Source organism: Pristiophorus japonicus, chromosome 7 (assembly GCF_044704955.1).
Source record: "Pristiophorus japonicus isolate sPriJap1 chromosome 7, sPriJap1.hap1, whole genome shotgun sequence".
Classification (NCBI taxonomy): Eukaryota; Metazoa; Chordata; class Chondrichthyes; family Pristiophoridae; genus Pristiophorus; species Pristiophorus japonicus.
Window position 1 is genome coordinate 196,083,687 of NC_091983.1, and position 20,461 is coordinate 196,104,147.

A 20,461-nucleotide genomic window follows, 5' to 3' on the forward strand; every position below is an offset into this window, starting at 1 on the left:
TTTCCTGGTTGAATGACCGAGCGTCTCTTTGCAGACACTGGTTATGGAGGCCTGGAGGGCAGACCAAGCGCTGTGGGCATTCTGCGTCTCGGAGTCATCAAGACACGCCAGGTTAGCTGTGAGACGCTGATTGTAAAGGGCTCTCCTAGCTGGGTCCTTAAGTGCCCCGGCATTGACTTTTTTGCGACACTGCTTCTGCTGCCCCCTTCACTTTGGGGCTATGTTGATGTCAATGATGGAACGGATTAAGCGGTGGTCCGTCCAGCAGTCGTCAGCTCCTGTCATGGCGTGGGTGATACGCACATCCTTGTGATCCCTGGCTCGGACAATGACATAGTCGAGCAGATGCCAGTGTTTGGAGCAAGGGTGTTGCCACAATACCTTGTATTTGTCTCTCTGTCGGAACAAGGTGTTGGTGATGACAAGTTCATGCTCTAGACATTTTGTCAGGAGTAGGGTACCGCTGGAGTTGGCTTTCCCTACCCCCTCTCTGCCAATCACGCCTCCCCAGAGGTCTGTGTCCTTGCCGACCCTGGCATTGAAGTCGCCGAGGAGGATTAGTTTGTTGCCCGCGGGGACGCAGGACAAGGATTTTTCGAGGTTGGAGTAAAAACCCTCTTTGGCATCTGTTGCATCGAGTGTTGGGGCGTAAGCACTGATGACTGTGGCACACTGGTCCCAGGATCGGGTGAGTCGAAGCGTCATGAGGCGTTCATTAGCCTCGCAGGGGGAGTCTTTGAGGCGGTCGACCAGCTCGTTTTTGATGGCGAAACCAACTCCGTTGAGGCAGCGTTCTTCCTCTGGTTTCCCTTTCCAGAAGAAGGTATAATCTCCAACTTGTTTATTGAGCTGGCCTTCCTCTGCCCACCGGGTCTCGCTTAGGGCGGCGATGTCGATATCAAAGCGTCTTAAGTTCCCGGGCAACTATGGTGGTGCGGCGTTCCGGTCTGTCGCTGTTGGGGTTGTCCATGAGGGTCCTGACGTTCCAGGTCCCAAACTTCATGTTCGAGGAGTGGAAGATGCCTGTGCGTGATTTCTTTTAACGTGAGGTGGCCGTTGCACACCGGCTACCACACAGGCTAAGCTGAGCAAGGTCTTGGTCCAGTGGCAAGGGGGTCCAAGACGACTGGAGACCAGGCACTGCTGTATGGGCTTAGATGCCTATGGCGAGATGTTGGCTGCAGGCTCAGCGCTGGGTAGCACCCTTGAAGGTCGATGGTCCAAGGCTTGGCTGGGGGCAGGCATTGCGGGGGGGCCAGTAGTGCATTGGGGTTCAGAATGGGGGGGGGCAAGGAGGTCACATCCATTGTACTTGCTACGTGCTGGAGGAGAAGAGGAGGCCAGGCCAGGCCATCAGTGGGGAAGGAGGGGTCCAGATGGGCGGTGGGGGGAGGGGGCAGCACGAGGTGGAGGCCGGATCGCCAGGTCCAGCCGCCGCAAGAGGTCCAGCCGGGAGGCCCAAGTCGCGTCGAGTCGCTGCAGGAGGTCCAGCCCGGAGGCCCAAATCGCATCGAGTCGCCAATGTGTGATGTGGCGGGAGGCCTGAGGTAGGCCCGAACTTTGGGATTCGCGGGGTTGGGGTTTGAGTGGGGATTTAAGTATTTAAGACCCCCTATTAGGGTCTATTCGGGCTAGGGCTGGGTCTTGGGGAAGTTTAGACAGTGGGAGGGGGGAGGTTGAGGGTGGAAAGTTGTCGAGTAGCTGTTTAGCAGGGGAGCTCCCTCGGGGGCTGCTACCTCGACGGTCATTATAACTGACAGATCAATTAACAGGCATAGCAAGGTCCTTTTAACCATATGAAATTATAGTTTTGTCCATTATCTTGTTCCCAAAATTTGATTCACCAATTTTCTTTTTTAAACTAATGCTAATTGGTCTCCACTCAGGTGAAGGAGTACTTTTATAACAAGGACTTGCATAAATATTGAAAGAACCAAATAGAAGCATATGTACAGTGTTTGAAAGCAGGGAATGCGAAATAGAAAATCCTGGCCTTGTTCAATCCATACAGGCTAAAGATACATTTTGAAGAGATGTACAGTAGTGCAATGAGATTCTGAAACCATTTTACAGAGGGAGCTTATTCTAAAAATTGTAACACATCCAAGAGAAAGTACTACATAACATTTTACAGCACAGCAGAACCCCACTCGACTGAACTCCATCCTACTGAAAATAAATGTATTGAAGTCCTCCCTGTCTCAGTGATTCGCCCTCTTGCTGGCAGGACTTTCTTTGTATTTGCCCTGATATTATCGCATGCATTTGACCCTTGGAATTTCGCAGACCTGGTGGGTCTGTTACCCCATTGATGAATAAGTTCCTGCAGAAGGGTGACTTACCAGGTCAGGAATTTATTTAAAGAAAGAAATACTTGCGTTTACATAGCGCCTTTCATAACCAATCGACGCCCCGTAGCGGTTTACAACCAATGAAATATTTTTTGAAGCATAGTCACTATTGTAACATAGGAAATATGGCAGCCAATGTTGCATACAGCACGCTCCCACAAATAGCACTGTGATATTGACCAGATAATCTGCTTTAGTGATCTTGGTTGAGGGATATACATATATATATATGCACCAGGACAGTGGGCATAACTCCCCTGCTTTTCTTCAAAATAATGCCATGGGAGAGCAGACAGGGCCTCGGTTTAACGTTTCATCCGAAAGACGGCACACTCCCTCAGTACTGCACTGGAGTGCCAGCCTAGCTTTTATCAGTGCGTACACCCCAACACTCGATGCAATCGGTGAGACTAAAGATGGTTTTCATTCCAACCTCGAGACATCCCTGTCCTGCATCACAACGGGCGACAAATTGATCTTCCTCGGCGACTTCAACGCCAGGGTCGGCAAAGACACAGTCCTCTGGGGAGGCGTGATTGGCAGAGAGTGGGTAGGGAAACCCAATTCCAGCGGTACCCTACTCCTGACAAAATATCTGGAACATGAACTCCTCATCACCAACACCTTGTTCCACCAGAGGGACAAATACAAGGCATCATGGCAACATCCTCACTCCAAACACTGGCACCTGCTCGACTATGTCATCGTCCGAACCAGGGATCACAAAGATGTGCGCATCACCCGCGCCATGACAGGAGCTGATGACTGTTGGATGGACCATCACCGATCCATCACCGACATTAACATAGCCCAAAGCAGTGGGGACAGCAGAAGCAGTGCCGCAAAAAAGTCAATGCTGGGGCACTTAAAGACCCAGCAAAGAGAGCCCTATACAGCCAGCGCCTCACAGCTAACTTGGTGTGCCTTGATGACCCTGAGATGCTGAATGCCTACAGCACTTGGTCTGCCCTCCAAGCCTCCATAACCAGTGCCTGTGAAGAGACACTTGGTCACTCAACCAGAAAACACCAGGACTGGTTTGATGAAAATGATCAGGAGATCCAAGAACTAATAGATCGCAATCGCATAGCATTTCTGAGCCTCAAGTAACAATCCAACTCTGGAGCAGCAAAGCAATATTACAGACGGCTCAAGGCTGAGGTCCAACAAAAAACCCGGGACCTAAAGAACAGGTGGTGGATGGAGAAAGCACAGGAGATACAACAGCTGGCCGAGGATTCTTCATCGCAGTCAAGGCCACCTAGGGTCCAAACTCCCAAGGTCCCACCCCACCCCACTGCTGGCCAAGAACGGGGAAACACTCATCAAAGACACCGAGGCTGTCAGGGCTGCTGGAAGGAGCACTTCAAAGATCTCTTCAATCGAGACTCTGCCTTTGACTCGAGTGTTCTTGACTCCATCCCGCAGCATGCGACCCGCCACCACCTCAGTGAAACCCCAACGTTGCAAGAGGTAGGAAAAGCCATAAAACAGCTCAAGAATAACAAGGATATGGGAGTGGATGGAATCCCTACTGAGGCACTAAAGTATGGCGGAGAGGCGCTGTTGGTGCAGATACATGACCTCATCTCTCTCATCTGGAGGGAGGAGAGCATGCCTTGAGATCTCAGAGATGCAGTGATCGTGACCATCTTTAAAAAAGGGGACAAGTCCGACTGCGGCAACTACAGGGGAATCTCCCTGCTATCGACCACTGGAAAGTTGTGGCTAGAGTTCTCCTCGACCGTCTTCTCCCTGTGGCCGAGGAGCTTCTCCCGGAGTCACAATGCGGATTTCGTCCCCTATGGGGCGCAACGGACATGATCTTTGCAGCGCGACAGCCGCAGGAAAAATGCAGGGAACAGCGCCAGCCCTTATATATGGCCTTTTTCGACCTTACAAAGGCCTTTGACACTGTCAACCGCGAGGGTCTACGAAGCGTCCTCCTCCGTTTCAGATGCCTCCAAACATTTGTCAACTTCCTTCGCCAGCTCCAAGATGACATGCAGGCCGTGATACTTACCAGCGGACCCATTACAGACTCAACCCACGTCCGGACCGGGGTCAAACAGGGCTGCGCCAACGCTCCAACCCTCTTTTCAATCTTCCTCGCTGCCATGCTCCACCTCGCAGTCAACAAGCTCCCCGCTGGAGTGGAACTAAACTACAGAACCAGTAGGAAGCTGTTTCACCTACGCTGCCTCCAGGCAAGGTCCAAGATCATCCCAACCTCTGTTGTTGAGCTACAGTACGCAGAGACGCCTGCGTTGGCGCACATTGTGAGGCTGAACTCCAAGATATAGTGGATGTATTTACTGAGGCATATGAAAGCATGAGCCTTGCGCTAAACATCCATAAGACAAAGATCCTCCACCAGCCTGTCCTCACCGCACTGCACTGCCCCCAATCATCAAGATTCACGGCACGGCCCTCGACAATGTGGACCATTTCCCATACCTCGGGAACCTCTTATCAACAAAAGAAGACATTGATGCGGAGATTCAGCACCGCCTCCACTGCGCCAGTGCAGCCTTCGGCGTCCTGAGGAAAAGAGTGTTCGAAGACCAGGCCCTCAAATCTACCACCAAGCTCATGGTGTAAAGGGCTGTAGTAATACCCGCCCTCCTGAATGGCTCAGAGGCATGGACGATGTACAGAAGACACCTCAAATCGCTGGAGATATATCACCACGATAACTCCGCAAGATCCTGCAAATCCCCTGGGAGGACAGGTGCACCAACATCAGTGTCCTTGTCCAGGCTAACATGCCCAGCATTGAAGCACTGACTACACTCGATCAGCTTAGCTGGGCAGGCCACATAGTTTGCATGCCAGACACGAGATTCCCAAAGCAAGTGCTCTATATGGAGCTCCTTCACGGCAAACTAGCCAAAGGTGGGCAGTGAAAACGTTACAAGGACAGCCGCAAAGCCTCCCTGATGAAGTGCGACATCACCACTGACACCTGGGAATCCCTGGCCAAAGACCGCCCTAAGTGGTGGAAGTGCATCCGAAAGGGCATTGAGCACTTTGAATCTCAACGCCGAGAGCGTGAAGAGGTTAGGCAAAGGCAGCGGAAGGAGTGTGCGGCAAACCAGTCCCACCTACCCCTTCCCTCGTCCCACCTGTGACAGAGCCTGTGGCTCTCCTATTGGACTGTTCAGCCACCAAAGAACTCCCTTCAGGTGTGGAAGCAAGTCTTCCTCGATTCCGAGGAACTGCTTAAGATGATGACACTCCCTCAGGACTGCACTGGAGTGCCAGCCTAGTTTTTTGTGCTCAAGTATGTGGAGTGGGACTTGAGTTTTGGTGGGATAAAGTTTAACAAATTGGGGTCATCTGTGGAACTATTGAATTCTCCATCTTATTGAGTGGTTCCTGGTCTGGATTACTTTAGTATGGTGAGGTTCCGCTAAACTGATAGACAGGAAGGATAGACAGAAAGAAAAAAGGGGGTGGGGTAGCATTGCTGGTTAAAAAGGAAATTAACCCAATAGTAAGGAAGGGCATCAGCTTGGATGATGTGGAATCTGTATGGATAGAGCTGCGGTGTTCCAAAGGACAGAAAACGCTAGTGGGAGTTGTGTACAGACCACCAAACAGTAGTATTGAGGTTGGGGACAGCTTCAAACAAGAAATTAGTGATGTGTGCAAAAAAGGTACAGCAGTTATCATGGGCGACTTTAATCTACATTTTGATTGGGCCAACCAAACTGGTAGCAATACGGTAGAGGAGGATTTCCTGGAGTCTATTAGGGATAGTTTTCTAGACCAATATGTCGAGGAACCAATTAGAGGGCTGACCATCCTACACTGGGTGATGTGTAATGAGAAGGAACTAATTAGCAATCTTGTTGTGCGAGGCCCCTTGGGGAAGAGGGACCATAATATAGTAGGATTCTTTATTAAGATGGAGAGTGACACATTTAATTCAGAGACTAGGGTCCTGAACCTAAGGAAAGGTAACTTCGATGGTATGAGACGTGAATTGGCTATAACAGACTGGCGAATGATACTTAAAGGGTTGATGGTGGATAGGCAACGGCATACATTTAAAGATCACATGGATGAACTTCAACAATTGTACATCCCTGTCTGGAGTAAAAATAAAACTGGGAAGGTGGCTCAACTGTGGCTAACAAGGGAAATTAGAGATGGTGCTAAATCCAAGGAAGAGGCATATAAATTGGCCAGAAAAAGCAGCAAACCTGAGGATTGGGAGAAATTTAGAATTCAGCAAAGGAGGACAAAGGGTTTAATTAGGAGGAGGAAATAGAGTATGAGAGGAAGCTTGCTGGGAACATAAAAACTGACTGCAAAAGCTTCTATAGATATGTGAAGAGAAAAAGATTAGTGAAGACAAACGTAAGTCCCTTGCAGTCGGATTCAGGTGAATTTATAATGGGGAACAAAGAAATGGCAGACCAATTGAACAAATACTTTGCTTCTGTCTTCACGAAGGAAGACACAAATAACCTTCTGGAAATACTAGGGGACCGAGAGTCTAGCGAGAAGGGGGAACTGAAGTAAATCCTTATTAGTCATGAAATTGTCTTGGGGAAATTGATAGGATTGAAGGCCGATAAATCCCCAGGGCCTGATAGTTTGCATCCCAGAGTACTTAAGGAAGTGGCCCTAGAAATAGTGGATGTATTGGTGATCATTTTCCAACAGTCTATCGACTCTGGATCAGTTCCTATGGACTGGAAGGTAGCTAATGGAACACCACTTTTTTAAAAAGGAGGGAGAGAGAAAACACGGAATTATCGACCGGTTAGCCTGACATCAGTAGTGGGGAAAATGTTGGAATCAATTATTAAAGATGAAATATTAATGCATTTGGAAAGCAGTGACAGCATCGGTCCAAGTCAGCATGGATATATGAAAGGGAAATCATGCTTGACAAATCTTCTAGAATCTTTTGAGGATGTAACTAGTAAAGTGGACATGGGAGAACCAGTGGATGTGGTGTATTTGGACCTTGAAAAGGCTTTTGACAAGGTCCCACACAAGAGATTGGTATGCACAATTAAAGCATATGATATTGGGGGTAATGTATTGACGTGGATAGAGAACTTGTTGACGGACAGGAAGCAGAAAGTCAGGATAAACTGGTCCTTTTCAGAATGGCAGGCAGTGACTAGTGGAGTGCCGCAGGGCTCGGTGATGGGACCCCAGTTATTTACAATATACATCAATGATTTAGATGAAGGAATTGAATGTAATATATCCAAGTTTACAGATCACACAAAGCTGGATGGTGGGGTGAGCTGTGAGGAGGATGCTAAGAGGCTGCAGAGTGACTTGGATAGGATAGGTGAGTGGGCAAATGCATGGCAGATGCAGTATAATGTGGATAAATGTGAGGTTATCCACTCTGGTGGCAAAAAATTGAAGGCAGAATATTATCTGAATGGCGGCAGATTAGGAAAAGGGGAGGTGCAACGAGATCTAGGTGTCATGGTACATCAGTCATTGAAAGTTGGCATGCAGGTACAACAGGCGGCGAAGAAGGCAAATAGCATGTTGGCCTTCATAGCTAGGGGATTTGAGTATAGGAGCAGGGAGGTTTTGCTGTAGTTGTACAGGGCCTTGATGAGGCCTCACCTGGAATATTGTGTTCAATTTTGGTTTCCTAATCTGAGGAAGGATGTTCCTGCTATTGAGGGAGTGCAGCGAAGGTTCAGCAGACTGATTCCCAGCGTTGGCAGGACTGACATATGAGGAGAGACTGGATCGACTGGGCCTGTATTCACTGGAGTTTAGAAGAACGAGTGGGGATCTCATAGAAACATATAAAATTCTGACGGGACTGGACAGGTTAGATGCAGGAAGAATGTTCCCGATGTTGGAGAAGTCCAGAGCCAGGGGTCACAGTCTCAGGATAAGGGGTAAGCCATTTAGAACTGAGATGAGGAGAAACTTCTTCACTCAGAGAGTTGTGAACCTGTGGAATTCTCTACCGCAGAGAGTTGTTGATGCCAGTTTGTTAGATATATTCAAGAGGGAGTTAGATATGGCACTTATGGCTAAAGGGATCAAGGGGTATGGAGAGAAAGCAGGAAAGGAGTACTGAGATGAATGATCAGCCATGATCTTATTGAATGGTGGTGCAGGCTCGAAGGGCCGAATGGCCTACTCCTGCACCTATTTTCTATGTTTCTAAAAAGCTTTAACATGTAAATCATTCTCAAGTGACTGAAACATTAAATGTGTACATTGAATAAATCTAATTGTATCTAATGTACATATGAAATTCTTAATGAAGCATATTTTTTTTAAAGTGCTCCTTTTCAAGCAGAATAGGAGTCAAGTTGATGCACTTGCTTTCAGTATAATGGATAGATTTGTGTGGTTTTCCACATACATGTCACTGGATTCAAAAAACCATGGACGGCTTTACTGTTTGTAGGTCAATCAACTGTGTATCTCACCAGCAAATAGAAGCCAAGAAACATTTATAGCCATTGATGTATCAGTGTTCATGTATTTTTTTTTCTCCTATCTCTCTAAGGCCATAGTAAAGCCGTGCGAGACATCTGCTTTAACAATGATGGCACCCAGTTCCTTAGTGCTGCCTATGACCGCTACCTTAAACTCTGGGACACTGAGACAGGTGCGTAAAAATACTTGGTTTTGGTATTTGAAACTCTCCGATCATATTGTACAGCTGAGTAAACGGTCACACTTCAACTAGCTCCTATTTTTAATGTAGTAACTTCATAGTGAATGCCAGCAATTGAAAGTTCTCTGGAATTATTATTAGTTATAGTAAGTTTTATTAAAAAGGTTTTAACCATGCTCTTCCAGGCCCCAGAAAAATCTTCCCTCCACTTGTGATTGCTTCCCGCCCCCATCAGCTCATTGCTATTGTCTGCTCCGTATAATATTTTCTGCACCCACCCCTAAAGTTATTGCCAATTATCTTAACTCTGTGTCCTCTGGCTGCTGACTCTTCTGCCAGTGGAAACCGTTTCTCCCCATCTACTCTATTATCAAACCTTTCATAATTTTGAATACAGTTTCGGTTTTTTTATAACAGTTTTTGACATCTTCATGCTCACTTTTACTGATGCCAACTATTTCCAGATACGTTTTTGTAACTGAATTCAATTTCTCAAACTGCCATGGTGGAATTTGAATTTGTGTTCTCTGGATTATTAGTCGAGACCTCTGGATTACTAATCAGATTTAGTTAACAGCCTAACTGTGCATGAACATTTATTCATCAGCGATCATAACATGATCAAGTTCAACGTAGCATTTGAAAGGGAGAAACGCAAAACAGCTACTAAGATTCTAGATTTGGGTAAGGCCGACTTCAACGAGATGAGACCGAGACTGTCCACAGTAAACTGGGCAAATCTGTTAATGGGTAAAATGACAGAAGATCAGTGGGAGATGTTCAAAAAAGATGATACAGAAAAAGGTTATACCCCTGAGAGGCAAGAGCCACACTTGCCCAAAAAAAACAGCAATGATGACTAAAGAGGTAACGAACAACATAAAATTAAAAGAAAAAGTATACAAAAATGCAAAAAATAGCGCAGATCCTGGCGAATGGAATAGATGTAAAGAACAGCAAAGGGTCACAAAATAGATAGTAAGAGCTGCAAAAAGGGAGTATGGGAAGAAACTTGCAAGAGATATCAAAATCAGCACAAAGAATTATTACAAAATTATATGAAGAAGTGGGTAGTCAGGAGCAATGTTGGCCTCTTAAAAATTGAAAGTGCTATTATTGTCCATGATAATCAGGAAATGGCAGACTTTGTGTCATTATTTATAGTAGAGGAAGAGGATAGCATGCCAGAAATCCCAAAGAAACTAATATTGAATCAGGGACAGGGACTCAATTAAATTAACGTAAGTAAAATAACAGTAATAAAGAAAATAATGGCACTAAAGAGTGACAGATCCCCAGGGCCAGATGGTTTCCATCCCAGGGTTTTAAAAGAAGTAGGTGAGCACATTGCAGATACCCTAACTATAATCTTTCAAATTAAAGGTGCTACCCCGCATGGGTCCTAGCTATGCCTGTCTTTTCAGGGGATATAGACATTTATAGCGCAGAAGGAGACTTATTTCAGCCCATTGTGTCCGCGCCGGCCGAGAGCCGCACGGCCCTCGGTCTGCAGCTCTGAAGGTTACATATAAACCTATGACAGACAGGTGAAGAGCATCCGGCCCAACTAGTCCACCCCACACAACTGCGATTACCCCATGTATCGCAACATTTTACACTCCACCCACTCGGAGCCATGCGATCTCCTGGGTGAGGCAAACAGACAGATAAAAACCCAGGCCAATTGGGGGAGAGATCTGGGGAAATTCCTCTCCGACCCATCCAGGTGACTGAAACTAGTCCAGGAGACCACTCTGGCCGTATTAGATTCCCTCCACACCCCCGCGCCCCCCGCTCCGAATCATTCCTTCCACATGTTGCCGAGAAGCAGGACCTGAAGCCCCAACTCTTCTCTCACCCCGACTCACTCCCCCATTCTCCCCCCCCCCCCCCCGACTCCGGGAGGCTGGGGGAGAGAGGGTGGCGGAGAGAAAGAGAGAAAGGCTGGGGAAGAGAAAGAGAGCTAGCGAGGCTGGGGGAGAGAAAGAGAGAGAGCGAGGCTGGGGGAGAGAAAGAGAGAGGGCGAGGCTGGGGGAGAGAAAGAGAGAGAGAGCGAGGCTGGGGAAGAGAAAGAGAGAGAGCGAGGCTGGGGGAGAGAAGGAGAGAGAGCGCGAGCGAGGCTGGGGAAGAGAGAGAGCGCGAGCGAGAGAGGCTGGGGGGGTGGGTGGAGAGAGAGAGACTGGGGGGGAGAGAGGGAGAGGCTGGGGGGGAGAGTGGCAGAGAGAGACGGGGGTGGGGGGGGTGCGGAGAAGAGACACGGGTGGGGGGAGATCGGAGAAGAGAGAGGGAACTCTGGGAAGACGGATCACGTTCTTCCAGCCCCCTACAGGGGACATTGTTGGCGTGGATAATATCCATAAGTCACGACACTGTCACTATTCACTTCATACCCAATAAACCTGTTACCAATCCGTACACAATGCCTGTCCCATCTATGGCCGGGGGCGGGGGAGGGCGGAGGATGCACTTGCACTGGGGTAAGGATCTTTGGCTAGGGGAGGGATGGACTTGGACTGCGGTGTAAGGCACTTCGGCTAGGGGGGCATGCACGTGGACTGGGATAAGACACTTTGTTTGGGGGAGGCATGCACTTGCGCTGGAGTACGGGACTTCGGCTGGGGGAGGTATGCACTTGTACTGGGGGGAGGCACTTCGCCTGGGGGAGGTATGCACTTGTACTGGAGGAGACACTTCGGCTGGGGGATGCATGCACTTGGACTGGGGTAAGGCACTTTGCCTGGCCCTTGCTATCTTCTGGGGAGTTCTGTCGTCTGTCACTGCAGGAAATCAAAGTAGATCGAGTTACAATTTGCAAAGTCTGAGACCTTGGGATGGGCGGTTCGAGTTGCACATTCCTGAGAAACTTCAGGGTGTGGCTTATCCTCCAAGGGGACCAACCATAGAGAAAGGGTGGAGCATGGTGGCCATTGTTGCAGTACAAATAAGTGCATCTTTATTTATATGGACTTCCCGAAGGCATTTGATAAAGTCACACATAAGGGATTGTTAACTAAGGTCGAAGCACACGGAATTGAGGGCACATTATTGACCTGGTTAGGAAATTGGCTGAGCTGCAGGAGACAGACAGAAGGGATAATGGGTAGGTACTCAAATTGTCAGGATGTGACTAGTGGTGTCCTGCAGGGATCTGTGTTGGGGCCTCAACTATTTATGGTATTTATTAATGACTTGGATTATGGCACAGAAAATCATATATCCATATTTGCTGATGACACAAAGATAGGTGACATTGTAGGCAGTGTGGATGAAAGCATAAAATTACGAAGGGACATCGACAGATTAAGTGAATGGGAAAAACTGAGGCAAATGGATTTCAATGTCGGCAAATGTGAGGTCATCTACTTTGGACCTAAAAAGGATAGAACAGGGTACTTTCTAAATGGTGAAAAACTAGAAACAGTGGAATTACAAAGAGACTTGGGGGTCCAGGTACATCGATCATTAAAATGTCATGTACAGGGACAGAAAATAATCAAAAAAGCTAATGGAATGCTGGACTTTATATCTAGAGGGGCTAAAAGTTATGCTGCAGCTATACAAAGCCCTGGTTAGACTACACCCGGAGCACTGTGAGCAGTTCTGGGCATCACACCTTAGGGAGGATATATTGGCCTTGGAGGGAGAGCAGCAAAGGTTTACCAGAATGATATCTGGACTTCAAGGGTTAATGTACGAGGAGAGATTACACAAATTAGGATTGTATTCTTTAGAATTTAGAAGGTTAAGAGGTGATCTGATCGAAGTTTTCAAGATATTAACAGATAGGGTAGATAGAGAGAAACTATTTCTGCTGGTTGGGCTTTCGAGGACAAGGGGGCATGGTCTAAAAATTAGAGCCAGACCTTTCAGGAATGAAATTAGGAAACACTTCTACACTCAAAGAGTTGTAGAAGTTTGGAACTCACTTCCGCAAACGGCAATTGATGCTAGATCAATTGTTAATTTTAAATCGGAGCTAGGTAGCTTTTTGTTAACCAAAAGTATTAAGGAACATGGGCCAAAGACGGGTATATGGAGTTAGGTCGCAGATTAGCCATGATTTCATTGAATGACAGATCAGACTCGAGGGGTTCAGTGGCCTGCTCCTATTAGCATGCTCAGTGACATAACTCTTGAGACCAGAGTCGCATGCAACTAACCACAGGCCATATAATGAACACTTGTGGGCAAGACAAACACAGTCACTGATGGGTCACCTATGCAGTACAATTTTACAGTGAAATCACCTTCTCGTAGAAGATTGCTTATCAATTTTTTTTTAAAGAAATTGTGAAAAATAAAGGAATATTGATCTTTTTTGTTTTTCCATTTGTTGATCTCTCTCTCTCCACCTGTAAATGCTCACATAAACTGCACCATCAAATGCTGCCTCTTCCATCAAAGTCAAATTATTTCCCTTCCAATGCAACTGCAGTGACAGCTAAGTAAAGGATTTCACTTGTGTATATATTCATTGTGTGATTAATTATACAGTCGTGTCTCTGAAGATATTGGGGGAGAAATGCGGCTGCTTTGTGCCTCCCGTTGGCTCCTGCGGGGGTGGCGGGAGCGGTAACAGGGCGCTGAGAGGTAACCGACCGGGTGCGGCAAATTAAACGACAACGCGAACTTTCCTGGTGGTTTTGCGCTGCGCTAACACTTACCACCTCACTCTCTTACGTCCCGTAGATCATAACATCATCAGGTGCGCAGCGCCCCATTTCCGTCCCGGATGTGATATTCAGTCCCGCCCCCTGCACACCGCCGGGCCTCAACAACAGCAGCTGTAGGATGCATTGTCACCTCGGCCGGTCGTTTGGGGAGTGCTATTTAAAGGCAGTGGTGGTCACATAGGGAAAACTTATTACACACACCAGTCTGATGCCTTCTGATTGCTTTTGACTGCTGATTTCTGTGCGATTCCTCAGCTCTCCACTCTCTTCGAGTGCTTGGTGCTGTAATGCATGTCACGCAGGTCCTGTGGCCTCACAGTGAGAGCATTAAGAATGATTCAACCCATCATTGGCCCTTCCCTTTAAGTGAGTGAAGGGGCCTCTAAAGACGGCAGCACTGCACTGAACATTGTCCAGCACTCTGCCACTACCGCCCCTCTCACACATTTTAATGCTCATGGGGAAGCGGTAGCGCTTGATTTAGCACTCCACTTCCCTCTTGGAGCATTGCACCTGAAGTTCCCGGGAGCAACAAATTATTTTCGCCTGGTGATACTTTTGCGATTAATCAAAAGTTGGCGCTACGCAATTTCTAGCCCATTGTTCTTTAGTTTGCTGTGCTGTATAAGCTTTTACACCATAATTTGCCTTTTTTATATTGTTTCTTTGCCAACAGGGAAATGTATTGCCAAGTTTTCTAATCGAAAAGTTCCATACTGTGTCAAGTTCAATCCTGATGAAGACAAGCAGCATCTGTTTGTGGCTGGAATGTCAGATAAGAAAATTGTCCAGGTAAGAATTGCCTATTGTACCCCATCCTCGTTTTAAATTTTATTGTATTGTGTTGATTTTTTTAGTCAAAATTCCAGAGAAGGTTACAACAGTGTGACAAGTAAACTAGTTATAATTACACAATGAATACCAATGTTTATTTTTCCATATTTGTATGCAGTTATTTCATGAGGACTTACATTTACATGTGTTTTCAAAATAGTAAGTGACTGGCCAAATGACCTGCTTTTAGGAATCTGGCAGTGACACTGTACAACAGCTTCACAAAATTGTACACAAAAACAATTTTGGGTAACTCATTTTACTTTTTCCCTCTGATTGATACAGTGCATGGCATACCAATCCACACTTTCCTCAAATGGACCCATGACTTAATGTAATGGATCATTTGGACTGTAAATGCCTTCCAATGATAGCCTGTCATTTCCTCTTGGCTTCTTTTTTAAAAAAAAAACATGGCCCTGTATTTCTGTGTGTAATACACTAACACGCATATAAAATCTGTTGGGCTAGAATTTCCCCAGCCTAATGCACATTTTAAAGCGATTTTTTTCACGTTAAAAGTGCTTTTTTGTTCTTAAAATGAAGTGCCCAAAATTCCCCAAACTTTAAGAATGGTGTCTTCAAAATATCGTCAAAAAGCAGATCGCCAATGTGCAACGCAAAAAAAAACGCACCGCCAAAGTTTGGCCATTCCGCGAACCCGTTCTCGGATGAAAAAAAAACGCTCGAGAAAAACACACATTGCAGCCTCAGAAATGTCGGTAAGTAGGAAGACCTACAAAAAAGGTAAGTTAAAGTTTTTATTCTTTAATTGTTTTGTAGCAATTACTTAGTAGTCTAGTAGTCTTGTAAATGTTTTGTGATTTTTTTTTTGTGTTTTCTCCCCTCCCAGGACCTGAATTTTTGGTTGATAGGCCCCGGGTTAAAGTTGGCGAGATCGCCGTTTTTAATGCGAATCGTCATGCAACGCCATTTTTTAATGACAGGCGTATTTTGGGGCCAGATTTATCCCCTTAAAAAATGGTGACATTTTAATTCTTATTTATTCACTAAGATGACGTTATTTGTCAAATAATGACAGGCTGGGGAATTTCTAGCCAGTTGTTTCTTTCTGTAAGCAGTAACAGCTGTGTTGCAGCAATGCAGTCTTTCAGAAGTGTTTGATTTTTCTTCTATTATTCCATTGACTCAGATGTTACTACTGAGTGCACAGTCTATAATTGAGTGGTGTCCACACTGATAGGGAGACCATCACTTCATGCTGTGTCAGTAGAATGTACACAGCCTTGCACAAAAGCCATTTGTAGATGGTTCAATCATTTCCCCATCTGTTTTCTGTAAACTTGTTCTGCAGTTTTTCACTTCATAATTCAGACCATTTTGTACTTTTGACTCATTAATTGAAAATAGGTAACCATGCAGGGCATTTGTGATTGGCTGCACGTGGAAGTTTTGCAGTTCTGGTCTGCTAAAGTGCTGGCCAGCCAATCTTTTTTTGCCTAATTTCTACTGATCGTGTTTAAAAGTATAAGTTACATTTTTATGGTAATTATGATGTAATAAGATTCTGGTTTGATGGCATGGAAACTAAACTAGATATTATCAGGATCAACAAGTAAGAAAAATGTTTTCTTTTTGAGTACGAAGCCAGTACTAGTTAGAACTCCTATACTTTGGCAAACAATAGACCAGTTGTGCATGGGGGTGAATGGAAACACTGTTAGTCATACAAGTGTCTCAAAGGTTTGTTGGGTTCAATATGTGTGCATTTTTTCCCCCAGAAATTATTTAGTGTATTTCTGGAGTACAGGGTGGCTGCACTAGATAAAATGTAACAACAGTATTAGATTCTCATTCAGACATTGACCTTAAACAGTGAAGGCAGAAGAACACACACCCAGTGTTTAAGAAAAGGCATACTCAAGTAGTGAATTATTCCACTGATCGTTAACTGACTTTAAGTAGCGACAGATGTTTGTAAAGCCATGGGATATTTAAAATGCATGCCAGAGACCTGCTGGGATTAGTCCACTCCTCCTGATCTGAGTAAGGTTTTCTAACAAAAAAGTTAGACTACAGTTGCTATTCATTGAAGATTCTACAGCAGTCAAAGTTGTTAAAGGTTAGACTCTACTTGATGGGGATGGATTTTTTTTGTAATGACTGGTAATCCAGTGCCGTTGCTCATGGATAGTCTAGGGACTGCCATACAATTGTGATGTTTATTTACTAAAATAGATCTGTACTTAACCTGGCCTGCCCATGCTCTGGTATTCCTTGTCAGGTCATTTTAAGGCTAAAATTGAGGGAAGTTTCTGGAATGATGCTCATCGGTTAAATGCCCCAATTATAATCATTTAAAATAAGACTTTGATCTGTATTTTAGCCCAGAGTGCTGAGGGCTGTTTTGAGGTCGGGGAAACCCGGAAGAACGAGTTTCCCGAATCTCCTTTAAATTGTTTCTGTCTGTTTCCTACCCATAGGCAGTTTGATTGATTAGGCTAGAAGCCAGTTGGATGGGAAGCCTCCAGCATAACGCCGGAGCTGAGGAGAGCAGATGGGTCTAGTGGGGCGATTGTGGTTGGGGGAATGTTGGTTACTGGTTAGCTTGTTCGGTCCCTCGTCCCATCTCCGCTAAAACCAGAAGTGAGCGAGTTCTAGGCGGGTTGGGTTCCTATTTCAGATTTTTAAAATTTTAACCTCTGTCACAACCCCAACCCACCCGTTTTGGGGAGTTAAGATTGTCTATTGTTTCACACAATTGATTAGGAGTTTTAAACTTGTACTCTAACATGCTTTTACTAATAAGTAGCATAACCATATATCTGTTTGCTTCTATGTTCACAGAATACTGTAGGATAATGCCGTGTAGTCGTGTTGTGTTCTTTTATTTATTCATTCAATCTAAAATATAGCATAATTTTAAAAAATTCACCAGAGGTGGCTGCTCTCCTAATTGGGGCCACCATCTTGGATGTGTTTGAGGCAGAGGCACAGAAGCATCACTTGTTTTCACCCTTTATTGTTCACTACTTTCAGGGAATAGCTGCAGGTTCTGGGAGCCAATGATTTGACAATTACATTTTCCCCTATTTCGAACTTTCAAAATTCAGCAAAGGGTGACCCCTAATTGGAAAATGGACTTTGACCGTAACTTTAAATTGCAGTGAATGAAAATAGGTATTTATAGGAGATAATTTTTGGTTCATCTTCAGTGGGTAATTAAATATGAAGTTATTCTTACTAAGAGAATAATCCAATTGCAGGGGGGCATTAGAATACTGGCACTGGAACACCTCTTTTACAGTGCGTGTAATTAATAATTTAAAAAAAGAATATTTATCTCAAAAATATGCATATCTCTTGACCAAAACAAATTTCTAAAATCTGTTATAATAGTTGGATGGTAAAATTCAAATTTCCTGGAAGAGGAAAGTCAATGTATTTTATAACCTGCAAATGAGCTCCTGAGCTTTTCTGTATTCACAAACATATTGGGCCCAAGTTTCCACACGCGCCTAGAACGGCACAGTCCCGACCTGGACGCCCGTTTTTCGCGCCACAAAGTGCGCCTAAAAAAATCGTCTGTATTCTCCACCTACCTACAGGTCCTCTGGCCCTCGGTGCAGCCAGCACGAGCTGTGTGGGGGCGGAGCCAGGTCCCTGCGCTGAAAACAGTGCCGGGACCTCTGCACATGCGCGCTACAGTGGACACGCAAGTGCAGTAGCTCCAGGCGCCGAACTGTGTGGGAGGGGCCCGAAGCACGCAGCCCCTAGCCCTGGCTGAATGGCCTCACTGGGGCTGCGTGAATAAGGCTCCTCCCATGGCCAGCTCCTGCTTCTCCACCCCGACCAGACCCGACACTCGCTCCCCGCCCCCCCCGCCTCCGGACCAGACCCGACACCCGCTCCCCCCCCCCCCCCCCCTGCCTCCGGACCAGACCCGACACCCGCGCTCCTGTTCCCGCTCCCCGCCCCCCCGACTGGACCCAACCCGACCCGCACTCCTGTTCCCACTCTGCCTGGACCCGACTCCCGCTCCCGTACTGGATCCGACCTGACCTTCCCCCCCCCCCCACTCTCTCTCTCTCTCTCTCTCTCTCTCTCTCTCTCCCTCTCTCTCTACCCCCCCTCTCTCTCTCCCCCCCTCTCTCCCCTCTCCCTCCCTCTCTCTCCCCCTCTCCCCCCCCTCTCTCTCTACCCCCCAATCTCTTCCCCCCCCCCTCGCTCCCCTCTTTCCCCCCCCCTCTCTCCCTCTCTCTCTCTCCCTCTCTCTCTCTCCCTTCCCCCCCCCCGACCCGAACCGAACCTAACCTCCCCGACCCGACCTGACCCAACCCAACGCCACCTACCTGTAAATCTGGTGCTGGGGACGGGCCCTGCCCGAAGTGTCGGGCCGGCCCGTTCAGCCTTCGGTCCCGAAAGGCCTGCCTGAAGCACTTTCACACAGGTCGGAAGATGGTTTATTTAATCTTTTCTTTGCTTATAAATGTTTATTCAGGTTAGATTTATTTGTATAATATTTATATAAGTATAAATAAGGATTTATTATAGAATGTAATGACTTCCCTTCCCCCCCCCCCCCCCCCCCACCTCGTTCTGGACGCCTAAATTTGTAAACTGCGCCTGATTTTTTAATGTGTAGAACAGGTTTTTTCAGTTCTACAAAAATCTTCACTTGCTCCATTCTACTTTAGTTTGGAGTACGTTTTCACTGTGGAAACTTTCAAATCAGGCATCAGTGGCCGGACACGCCCCCTTTTGAAGAAAAAATTCTGTTCCAAAGTAGAACTGTTCTACCTGACTAGAACTGCAGAAAAAAAAATGTGGAGAATTGCGATTTCTAAGATAGTCCGTTCTCCACCAGTTGCTCCTAAAAATCAGGCGCAAATCATGTGGAAACTTGGGCCCATTGTGTTAAAAAAATTAATGACCAAATTTTCTCTCGCCTTAAAACGCCCAACATGAATCACACTTTCTCTCTACAGTGGGACATTCGATCTGGAGAGATTGTTCAGGAGTATGATAGGCATCTGGGAGCTGTTAATACCATCACATTTGTGGATGAAAACAGGCGATTTGTGAGCACTTCTGACGACAAGAGTCTCCGAGTCTGGGAATGGTAAGTTTCCTTACCACTGCAAATGAGAGTTGATCTTCATTTTCTTTGTGTGTGTGTGTGTGTGTGTGTGTGTGTGTGTGTGTGTGTGAAAGAAAGGAAAAACCTGAAAGGGAATGAATTCCCAAGAAACTGCACATGTGGTTCCATGATGTAATTTTCCTAACAAAATTCCCAATTAGGTTATACTTTGGTCGATGGATATATTTCAATAGTTTTCCCCAACATTTCAAACTCCCTGGTATATTGAGAATATCAATAATTTTTTCAAATTTTACTTGTGTTCTCCTATGATAAAGGTTCTGGTGTGCTGAGTTTACACTGAATAAAAATTGCTTTGCATCTTTAGGAGCAGTTGTAAATAATTTGCAGTTTGAAATAGTCATTATTATTGATCAGAGTGGTGAACCAGTTATGGAATCTAATGGTAATGAGCAAGGAGGTATATTGTGATTTTTTTTTTAGTAGTTCACTGCAAATTACTGGTGTGGTAAAACTTCTGATTTGCTAATGGCTTAAGAGAATTAGATCAGATTGCTTGTACCAATAAAATACCGTGATGTAAACTCCTCCTTGAATAAGTAAGTTTCAAATCGGTCTTCTAGCCATTCATTGTTCTGTATCAGAGCAGCAACTGAAAAACTGAAGCATTTGCAGAAAAGAAGTACAGGTAGATGAATCTGAATTCGAACGACAATGGTATTTTTTTAAATGTTTTTATTTTTCCAGTTTTCTCCCCCGCTCTTCATAGGTGTAGGCAGTCTTCTGTCATTCCTCATCCAAGCTATTTGAATGTGGAGGGCATTACAGTCCACAAACACTGTCCACAGACATGCACTTTCTAGAGGGGCCACATGATAAGAATATAAGAAATAGGAACAGGAATAGGCCATACGGT

General features: G+C 45.8%; 1 protein-coding gene across 1 annotated transcript in view; it reads left to right on the plus strand.

Moving 5' to 3' along the window:
* cdc40 (cell division cycle 40 homolog (S. cerevisiae)) overlaps positions 1-20,461 on the plus strand; it is a 177,475-nt gene that overhangs the window by 112,223 nt on the left and 44,791 nt on the right. Inside the window, exons 10-12 of the mRNA XM_070885677.1 lie at positions 8,866-8,967; positions 14,326-14,441; positions 19,433-19,566. Coding sequence (XP_070741778.1) covers positions 8,866-8,967; positions 14,326-14,441; positions 19,433-19,566 — 352 coding nt within the window. The remainder of the gene's footprint in view (positions 1-8,865; positions 8,968-14,325; positions 14,442-19,432; positions 19,567-20,461) is intronic.